General features: G+C 52.4%; 1 protein-coding gene across 1 annotated transcript in view; it reads right to left on the bottom strand.

The window, feature by feature from the left end:
* Positions 1-218: 218 nt before the first annotated feature.
* PKD1 (polycystin 1, transient receptor potential channel interacting) overlaps positions 219-10,787 on the bottom strand; it is a 148,484-nt gene continuing 137,915 nt past the window's right edge. The window contains exons 41-46 of the mRNA XM_060260957.1: positions 8,898-9,023; positions 8,555-8,729; positions 6,459-6,746; positions 4,422-4,556; positions 3,164-3,478; positions 219-1,075 (exon numbers count right to left, since the gene is read on the bottom strand). Coding sequence (XP_060116940.1) covers positions 482-1,075; positions 3,164-3,478; positions 4,422-4,556; positions 6,459-6,746; positions 8,555-8,729; positions 8,898-9,023 — 1,633 coding nt within the window. The 3' untranslated portion in view covers positions 219-481. The remainder of the gene's footprint in view (positions 1,076-3,163; positions 3,479-4,421; positions 4,557-6,458; positions 6,747-8,554; positions 8,730-8,897; positions 9,024-10,787) is intronic.

The raw sequence follows: 10,787 nt of genomic DNA, 5'->3' as shown, positions 1-10,787 counted from the left end.
TCCTATTCCTTTTTTTTTTCCAAAAAAGATCTGATTTTAGTCCCTTATAAATGCTCCGCCAAAGTCTTTTCTCTTGCTCTGATAAAAAGATTCTCTGCCCCTCCCTCCCAATTGCTACATAGAGCCAAATGTCACACCCACGCAGCCAATATCCCCTTTCTGGCGGATTTTTCCTCTCTGCAGCAGATAAGCTGTGCTCTCACTCTCTTAGGGAAGATCGCTGAGCCGTCAAACGCTCGGGTGACGGGAGCCCCTGTGGGAACATCTCAGGAATCCAAGCGAAACCCGCACTCGTCTCCGTACGTCCCTCAGCATCAAGCTGATCGGCGGTCTGCCCTTCCGACAACACCCACCACCCTGCCACATGGATGGGAGGTGAAACCGCAGAGAGGGACGGTGCCTCTCCTAGTGATGCAGGGCTGACCACCTGTGGGTCGCAAGCCACGCCAAACTTTCCTCGCCTCCGCCTGGGAGGTTTCTGTTACTTGCCACTGGGGTGGACCCGGTTGTTCGCCCTCAGCGATTTCTTCTTCTTCCGGTCCATGGGCATGAGCGAGGCGTACGTCTTGTGCGGAGAGAGCAGCGAGGAAGCCACGCTGAGGCCCTGGCTGGCTTGGCCCGTTCTGCTGGGGGCTGAGCTGCTCAGGGGACAGGAAGGCAGAAGCTGGCTGCCGCCGGGGCCTGTCTGGGGGGAGAGCAATCCCAGGTGAGTGGGCTTTGGATGGGGCTGGCTTCCCGGCAGCTCCACGCTCTGCATATCCCTCTTCCTCGCCCGCCGGCTCTGTGCAGCCTCCAGCCGGCGCTCGATGTGGTACACGTCCTCGGTGGCCTCGTTCACCCGGTCAAACTGAACGAGCAAGATCTCCAGGAGTGAAAGAAGATGCTGGATGTCGCCGTCTGCCTCAGAGCTGTCCCGGGCGCTTGGGGCCAGGCTGAGCCCGTCCAGCTGGCTGGAGGAAGTGGAAGCGCTGTCGGAGATGGCGCTGGGGGTGGGTCCTCGCAGGGACCGGGAGTCCTGGCTGGACGAGCGTGACGGCAGAGGCTCCATCCCTTCGAAGCGCACCTTGTGGCGGAACTGCAGAGGAGAGAGAGAAAGAGATTTTGGGCAACGTTAGAAACCCAGAGGCTCTCCAGCAATAAAAACAATACCTTACAAGACCAATGTAGTTTTCTTTTGGGGTGTGAACTGGCAGAGACTGACCAAGAGAGAGATCTTGGGGTCGTGGTAGATAACTCACTGAAAATGTCAAGACAGTGTGCGTTTGCAATAAAAAAGGCCAACGCCATGCTGGGAATTATTAGGAAGGGAATTGAAAACAAATCAGCCAGTATCATAATGCCCCTGTATAAATCGATGGTGCGGTCTCATTTGGAGTACTGTGTGCAGTTCTGGTCGCCGCACCTCAAAAAGGATATTATAGCATTGGAGAAAGTCCAGAAAAGGGCAACTAGAATGATTAAAGGGCTGGAACACTTTCCCTATGAAGAAAGGTTGAAACGCTTGGGACTCTTTAGCTTGGAGAAACGTCGACTGCGGGGTGACATGATAGAGGTTTACAAGATAATGCATGGGATGGAGAAAGTAGAGAAAGAAGTACTTTTCTCCCTTTCTCACAATACAAGAACTCGTGGGCATTCGATGAAATTGCTGAGCAGACAGGTTAAAACGGATAAAAGGAAGTACTTCTTCACCCAAAGGGTGATTAACATGTGGAATTCACTGCTACAGGAGGTGGTGGCCGCCACAAGTATAGTCACCTTCAAGAGGGGTTTAGATAAAAATATGGAGCACAGGTCCATCAGTGGCTATTAGCCACAGTGTGTGTGTTTATATAAAAATTTGTTGCCACTGTGTGACACAGTGTTGGACTGGATGGGCCGTTGGCCTGATCCAACATGGCTTCTCTGATGTTCTTACGTGACACAGAGTGTTGGACTGGAGGGGCCACTGGCCTGATCCAGCATGGCTTCTCTTATGTTCTTATGTGACTCAGAGTGTTGGACTGGAGGGGCCACTGGCCTGATCCAGCATGGCTTCTCTTATGTTCTTATGTGACACAGTGTTGGATTGGATGGGCCATTGGCCTGATCCAACAGGGCTTCTCTTATGTTCTTATGTGGCACAGAGTGTTGGACTGGAGGGGCCATTGGACTGATCCAGCATGGCTTCTCTTATGTTCTTATGTGACACAGAGTGTTGGACTGGAGGGGCCACTGGCCTGATCCAACATGGCTTCTCTTATGTGACACAGTGTTGGACTGGATGGGCCATTGGCCTGATCCAACATGGCTTCTCTGATGTTCTTACGTGACACAGTGTGTTGGACTGGATGGGCCATTGGCCTGACCCAACATGGCTTCTCTTATGTTCTTATGTGACACAGAGTGTGGGACTGGAGGGGCCATTGGCCTGATCCAACATGGCTTTTCTCATGTTCTTATGTGACTCAGAGTGTTGGACTGGATGGGCCGTTGGCCTGATCCAACATGGCTTCTCTTATGTTCTTCTGAGATTAGTGGATGTTAGCTTTTACGATGCCCCCATCCATGCCTCTCCTGTCTTAATTTTGCAGAGTTTGAGTATACATGTTGCGTTCTGGCTGGAATACTCAAGTCTAGGTCCTTTCCAACTCTATTATTCTGTTATTCTAGCTCAGTGGAAGAGTCAACCACTGTCGCGAATGTTATAGAGGCTGCAGGGCTCCAGATATAAGAAGCATTAAAAAAATATTTTGAACTTCATGCATAGACTTGAGAACCTGAGTGGAAAGGCTTCAGCTGTTTACACGTGCATCTCTGGATAAAAGATATTTATCAAAATGGGAAGTGTAATGATCGAAATTCCACAATTTTGGCAATTGCATTTATTAGCAAGAGTGTGTGTGTTACAGCATTTTTACTTCCTTGCCATATGCGTTACTTGTGGTTTTGTGTATTTTTTTGTGTAATTAAGTGCATTTCCCATTGAATAAGACAGATCTGGAGTTTTCTGATTTTGACAGCATAGAAGGGACCTCCAAGGTCATTTAGTCCCGCTCCCCGCACGATGCAGGAAATATATTCTGCTCAGGATGTCAACTGCTCTGCTGAGCAGAGGGGTGGGATATTAGAAGGAACACAGACTGCGCCCCTCTGCGATCCCCACCGTGCTGCTCACACTCACCTCCTTGGCCTTGCTGACTCCCATCCACATCTTCAACCTCCGAACGAAGAGCTCGACCATTTCGTAGTCCTGGGACTCGAAAGCCGGCCGGTACATCTCGAAGCGGGTCTCCCGGTAGTGATGGAGGAGGACCGCGGCGAACAACCGCACCACCACCCACAGCTCCAGCGCGACGTAGCTGGCGCAGAAAAGGTGGGCGAAGCCAACCGGCTCAGGGAGACAGAAGCGCAGATTGATGCTGCTGCGGAGGGCCACGAAGAGCAGACGGAGGGAGCTGGAGAAGGTGCAGAAAGACTCCGAGCGGGAGGAGAAGAGCTGGGAAAGAGAAAAAAGACACGGGCAAGCAGACTTTAATCAGAAGAAGAGGAAGTGGGGCAGAAAAACATGCAGGATGAGAAACAGTGATCTAAAGTCTGGCTCAAAGTAGCCGGCTCCCTCACCCAAAGATGTGCAGATAATTTCTTAAAATGCAGTTATTGACTTCATTTGTATCCTGCCGTTCTTCCCATCAGAGACCCGAGGTGGCTTATATCAGGCAACCACCTAGTTTGTCCCCCTGTGCTTTCTCTTCCTCCCTCCCTTCCCCACGTCATATTAATTTCAAAGCCCGCCCCCCCCACCCTGCGATCAGAAAACCGCACTGAAGGGTCGCGCTCCCAGTCTGTTAGGAGCAGTGTCCTGAAAGGATGGTCCTGCTGCTGCTGACTCCTCCCCTCCCCACTTCCTGGATCGAGAGGAGTCAGCTCAGCAGCAGACTGGGAGGGAGCACTACCCTGGCAGTTTTTCCGATGGCGGACGGGGGGGGGGAGGGTGGATTGAAATTAACATGCAGTGGGGAAGGGAGGGAGGAGGAAGAGGTGGGGAGGATTTAGATAGCCAGAACATGGCACTAGAGGTTCTGGCTTTGAAATTAACATGCTGTGGGGAAAGGGGGAGGAGGTGCGGGGGGGAGGGGGGCCGCGGAGTTGGGGGGTCGCCGGGCAGCGAGTTGGCCTAGAGCGCCATGGGGTGTCGGGCTGCCCCTGTGGTTGTGGGGGAGGAAGATAAAGGAGATTGTAAGCCGCTCTGAGATTCAGAGTATAGAGCAGGATATAAATCCAATATCGTCATCTTCTGAGGTACCTGCTCATTGTTCACATCTAGGAAGAGGCAGAAGAATTAGACCTTCCCAAAACAAAAGCCCCGCAAGTCATCTCTTGAGACGGCCCATCCAAACTTCCACTCTGCCCTCCCCATGCCTGTGGGAATCCCGATTTACCAGGAAGCCGAGTTGTGCGTAGGCCAGCGTGATGATCGTGAAGGCCAGTCCGGTGGCGAACAGCTCCTTTGCGGACCGCTGCAGAGTTCTGCCAAAAGTGGACCACTGCCGGATGAAGCGCAGCTGCTGGGACGCCTGTTGAGGGCAAAAGGCACACGTTCGAGCCTCGGGAAAGGTCAAGAAAGGGCAGCTACAACGAAGAAGGGGATGGAAAACCTTCCCTTCGAAGAAAGGTGAAAGAGGTGAGGGGCTCTTGAGCTTGGAGAAACGGCGATGGAGTGAGGGGTGACAGGAGAGAGGATTACAAAACGATGCATGGAGCAGAGAAGTGCTTTCCTCCCTTTCTCACAAGACAAGAACTCGTGGGCACTCCATGAAATTGATGAGCAGAACTTTATAACGGGTAAAAGGAAGACCTTCTTCACCGAAAGAATAACAAACATGTGGAATTCGCTGCCACAGGAAGTGGTGGATGCTGCAAGCATAGACAGCTGCTTTTAAATCAGAATTATAGTTTTTTAAATGTTAATTTAATGTAAATCGATTTAGACTGTTATTATTTAGAGTGGGTTTTTTTATCTTGATGTAAGCCACCCTGAGCCCTGCTTGCAGGGAACGGCAGCCTAGACGTTTAAACAATATATAAATGAATAAATAAAAGAGGGGATTGGGTGAACATCTGGAGCAGAGGTCCATCAGTGGCTATTAGCCACAAGGTAAAGATGGAAGACTCTGTCTGGGGCAGGGATGCTCTGTATTCTGGGTGCTTGGGGGGAGCCACAGTGGGAGGGCTTCTAGTGTCCTGGCCCCACTGATGGACCTCCTGATGACACCTGGGTTTTGGCCACTGTGTGACACAGAGTGTTGAACTGGAGGGGCCACCGGCCTGACTCAACATGGCTTCTCTTATGTTCTTATGTGACACAGAGTGCTGGACTGGATGGGGCACTGGCCTGACCCAAAAGGGCTTCTCTTCTGTTCTTATGTGACACAGAGTGTTGGACTGGAGGGGCCACTGGCCTGACTCAACATGGCTTCTCTTATGTCCTTATGTGACACAGAGTGCTGGACTGGATGGGGCATTGGCCTGACCCAACATGGCTTCTCTTCTGTTCTTATGTGACACAGAGTGTTGGACTGGAGGGGCCACTGGCCTGACCCAACATGGCTTCTCTTATGTGACACAGAGTGTTGGAATGGAGGGGCCACTGGCCTGACCCAACATGGCTTCTCTTATGTTCTTATGTGACACAGAGTGTTGGACTGGAGGGGCCACTGGCCTGATCCAACATGGTTTCTCTTATGTGACACAGAGTGCTGGACTGGATGGGCCATTGGCCTGACCCAACATGGCTTCTCTTATGTTCTTATGTGACAGAGTGTTGGACTGGATAGGCCAGTGGCCTGACCCAACATGGCTTCTCTTATGTTCTTATGTGACACAGAGTGTTGGACTGGAGGGGCCATTGGCCTGACCCAACATGGCTTCTCTTATGTTCTTATGTTGAAACGCTTAGGGCTCTTTAGCTTGGAGAAACGTCGAATTGGCCTGATCCAACATGGCTTATCTTATGTTCTTATGTGACACAGAGGGTTGGACTGGGGGGGCCACTGGCCTGATCCAACATGGCTTCTCTTATGTTCTTATGTGACACAGAGTGTTGGACTGGATGGGCCACTGGCCTGATCCAACACGGCTTCTCTTATGTTCTTATGTGATACAGAGTGTTGGACTGGATGGGCACATGACACGGCTCTGGGAGAAAATGGCGGTCCTGCTACCTGGCTACCTCAGGACCCCCACCCTCTACCAATTCCCTCCAGCAGTTCCACAGTTCATGGGCAGATTGCCTTTTGCTTCAAATTTGTTTCCAGGCTATATTAGTTGAGGGTCAGTGTTCTTGCTCTTAGGAGCGTGGTAACAGGAAGGGGGCAGTGGTTTAGCCTGCCATCTCTGGAACGTGACGGCTCGAAGCTGCAAAAGATCACCTGTGCTTGAAAGGCCTTTGTGACTTGCGCCTGTCTGCGCAACCTTACCTTGACGGTCAGCAGGAAGAGCAAAAGGGCAGCCAGGCAGCGGAAGGTGGTGTTGAGCGAGGCCACCTGGTAGAAACTGGTGAAGCCCTGCTGGTTCCTCAGGTAGGCCGCCCACTGCCTCTGGGCCAGGGTGGCCTGGCTGACGTAGACCCCCGCCGTGCAGGTGGCGAGGAGGATGAGCGCCCACTGGCTGTAGCTGCCGGCCTGCCCAAAGTAAGCCCTGCCGGCCTTCTGGATGGAGAGCGACTCGGACACCACGCAGTAGACGACCACGATCATCAAGATGACCTGCAGCGAGAGGCAACTGGGGTGAGCCCCGAACGAGGACCAGGAGGCCGATGCGTTCCTGCTCCTGGAGAGCCAGTTTGGTGGTGTGGTTAAGTGCATGGACTCTTATCGGGGAGAACCGGGTTTGATTCCCCACTCCTCAACTTGCACCTGCTGGAATGGCCTTGGGTCAGCCATAGCTCTGGCAGAGGTTGTCCTTGAAAGGCCAGCTGCTGTGAGAGCCCTCTCCAGCCCCACCCACCTCACAGGGTGTCTGTTGTGGGGAAGGAAGATAAAGGAGATTGTGAGCCACTCTGAGTCTCTGATTCAGAGAGAAGTGAGGGGTATAAATCCGCAATTCTTCATCATCATCATCCAGAAAAGAAAGAGGTCTTAAGAACGCAAGTGCTTTCCCTTTGGGGAGGGATGTCTGGACTTGAACCTGAGTCCTTCCCTCCCTTGACCTCTTACATGAGCATGCAAGGACTTGGACATGACCCAGAAGATGCCTTGTACTGAATCAGACTGTTGGTCCATCTGCGTCACTATTGTTTGCTCAGACTGAGGTCTTTCACATCGCCTGAAGGTGCCGGGGATGGAAGCCAGCACTGGTCCTGCCACGAGGCAAACTCGCTGATTGTCTAGGGCTCTGGCCTTCTGGGAGCACCAAACTGGGCAATCCCCATCTGACTCAGTGCACGAGAAGCAGCAGAAGTGAGTCTTCCTGGGCTTCCAGACAGCCTACGGCCGGCCCTGATGGGACCTGGGACCAGTGTTTCCTCTAAGCTGAGTTAGCGTGAGCTAGCACACAGATTCTGAGCCTCCAGCGCACACATTCTTGCCTTAGCTCAGGAAGGATGACCCCAGAGCACACTCATTTCTCCACTAGCTCACAACTTTTGTGCCAGTAGCTCACAAAGCAGAATTTTTGCTCACAAGACTCTACGTCTCAGAAGGAACGTTGCCTGGGACCTTCTGCATGCCACCCAGATGCTCTACCTCTCTGAGCTGCAGCTCCACCCCAGACTTCTGCCTGACCCCACCCACCAGCCCTGGGCTACAACCGGCACCGTCATTCCCCTCTCTGTTTCTCAGCCTGGTCCACTTCACTGGGGCCAAAAGGGAGGAGGTGAGAGCCACTGCACTGAGCTCCTTGTAAGAAAGGCAGATTAAAAATGGGACCGATAAGACAACTGCCATTTGTCCCTCGACTGCAAGCTCAGGAACTTTACAGCTTCAGTTCCCTGCAGGGGGCACCTGGGTTCTTTCCAGTGCCAAAAACCCGAGAGGAGGAGGAAGAAGAATTGCAGATTTATACCCCACCCTTCTCTCTGAATCAGAGCCTCAGAGCGGCTTACAATCTCCTTTATCTTCCTCCCCCACAACAGACACCCTGTGAGGTAGGTGGGGCTGAGAGGACACTCACAGCAGCTGCCCTTTCAAGGACAACACCTGCGACAGCTATGGCTGACCCAAGGCCATTCCAGCAGCTGCAAGTGGAGGATTGAGGAATCGAACCCGGTTCTCCCAAATAAAGAGTCCACACACTTAACCACTACACTAAACTGGCTCTCTTTCTCCCCCACAACAGACACCCTGTGTGGTAGGTGGGGCTGAGAGAGTTCTCCCAGCAGCTGCCCTTTCAAGGACAACTCCTGCGACAGCTCTGGCTGACCCAAGGCCATTCCAGCAGCTGCAAGTGGAGGATTGAGGAATCGAACCCGGTTCTCCCAAATAAAGAGTCCACACACTTAAGCACTACACCAAACTGGCTCTCTGCTCAAACTGGCTCTCTGGAAAAAGGAAAAAGAGGAGCCTCGGGCACTAACCATCATGAGAAGTTGCAGTGTGACTCCTCCGTGGAGCGGAAGAAACGGGATGCACCCGATGGTGACCGCTGGCAGCACCTGTCCCACCACGGGGAACTCCAGCCTGAAGGTGACAACCACCGAGAGAGCCAGGCCTGGGTTGTACTGGGTCAGTTCTACGAAGACCGCTTGAGTCCTGCCCGGGGTGAAAGGGAAGGGAGGCTCAGGAAGTGCAGGAGAAAGGGAGGAGGAATACAGTTTGGAACAACACCCAACAGGATGGCTGAAGGTCATCTTGTTACTGTCATCCGTCTGCCCGGTGCCACCTTGGCTTGCCTCCCCTGGACACGCAGACTTCACTTACTTGTTACTGATCCAGTTGTTCCGCTGGAGAAAGTCTAGCCTGGATTTGGTTTCTTCCAAAGTGGCCCCCAGCTCCTGCGTGTACCCCCCGCTGTCATAGAAGGACAGGAAGCCCCAAAACCAGACCCTGGAACAGAAAGGGAAGAAGCACCACAGCGTCAACCTATGGATGGGTGGATGGGGCCATAGCCTCTGCTCTGGTTCAGCAACCAAATCTAGAACGGCTTTAACTGGAGTTTTGTTCTATCTGCCTTCTCTCTTGGTTTAGAGGCCTTTATTAACAATTCCAGAACTGGAGGAGATGCAGGGAACACCTATTCTTTTCCGTAGCTGCCTTATACTGAATCAGACCACTGGTTCGTCAGGGACCGGATTGTCTACCCAGACTGGTAGTAGCTCTCCAGGGTCTCAGGCAGAGGGCTTCCACATCACCTACTGCCTGGTTCTTTAACCGAAGATACCGGGGATTGAACCTGCAACTTCCTGCATCCATAGCAGATGCTCTATTGCTCAGCCACAGCTTTTCCAAGACAAGAAGAAGAAGAATTGCAGATTTATACACTGCCCTTCTCTCTGAATCAGAGACTCAGAGCATCTTACAATTTCCTTTCCCCACGATAGACACTCTGTGAGGTGGGTGGGGCTGAAGAAGAAGAAGATATTGGATTTATATTCCGCCCTCCACACCGAAGAGTCTCAGAGCGGCTCACCATCTCCTTTCCCTTCCTCCCCCACAACAGACACCCTGTGAGGTAGATGAAGATATTGGATTTATATCCCGCCCTTCACTCCGAAGGGTCTCACAGTGGCTCACAATCTCCTTGACCTTCCTCCCCCACAACAGACACCCTGTGAGGTAGATGAAGATATTGGATTTATATCCCGCCCTCCACTCCGAAGAGTCTCAGAGTGGTTCACAATCTCCTTTCCCTTCCTCCCCCACAACAGACACCCTGTGAGGTAGATGAAGATATTGGATTTATATCCCGCCCTTCACTCCGAAGGGTCTCACAGTGGCTCACAATCTCCTTGACCTTCCTCCCCCACAACAGACACCCTGTGAGGTAGATGAAGATATTGGATTTATATCCCGCCCTCCACTCCGAAGAGTCTCAGAACGTCTCACAATCTCCTTTCCCTTCCTCCCCCACAACAGACACCCTGTGAGGTAGATGAAGATATTGGATTTATATCCCGCCCTCCACTCCGAAGAGTCTCAGAGTGGTTCACAATCTCCTTTCCCTTCCTCCCCCACAACAGACACCCTGTGAGGTAGATGAAGATATTGGATTTATATCCCGCCCTTCACTCCGAAGGGTCTCACAGTGGCTCACAATCTCCTTGACCTTCCTCCCCCACAACAGACACCCTGTGAGGTAGATGAAGATATTGGATTTATATCCCGCCCTCCACTCCGAAGAGTCTCAGAGTGGTTCACAATCTCCTTTCCCTTCCTCCCCCACAACAGACACCCTGTGAGGTAGATGAAGATATTGGATTTATATCCCGCCCTCCACTCCGAAGAGTCTCAGAGTGGCTCACAATCTCCTTTCCCTTCCTCCCCCACAACAGACACCCTGTGAGGTGGGTGGGGCTGGAGAGGGCTCTCACAGCAGCTGCCCTTTCAAGGACAGCCTCTGCCGGAGCTATGGCTGACCCAAGGCCATGCTAGCAGGTGCAAGTGGAGGAGTGGGGAATCAAAGCCGGTTCTCCCAGATAAGAGTCCGCACACTTAACCACTACACCAAACTGGCTCTCACAGCAGCTGCCCTTTCAAGGACAACTCCTGCAAGAACTGTGCAAGAGCAACCCAAGGCCATTCCAGCAGGTGCAAGTGAAAGAGTGGAGAATCAAACCCGGTTCTCCCAGATAAGAGTCTGCGTTCTTAATG

Source organism: Heteronotia binoei, chromosome 20, assembly GCF_032191835.1.
Source record: "Heteronotia binoei isolate CCM8104 ecotype False Entrance Well chromosome 20, APGP_CSIRO_Hbin_v1, whole genome shotgun sequence".
Classification (NCBI taxonomy): domain Eukaryota; kingdom Metazoa; phylum Chordata; class Lepidosauria; order Squamata; family Gekkonidae; genus Heteronotia; species Heteronotia binoei.
The sequence above is the reverse complement of the archived record's forward strand: the minus strand, read 5'-3'. Positions and strand labels throughout refer to the sequence as shown.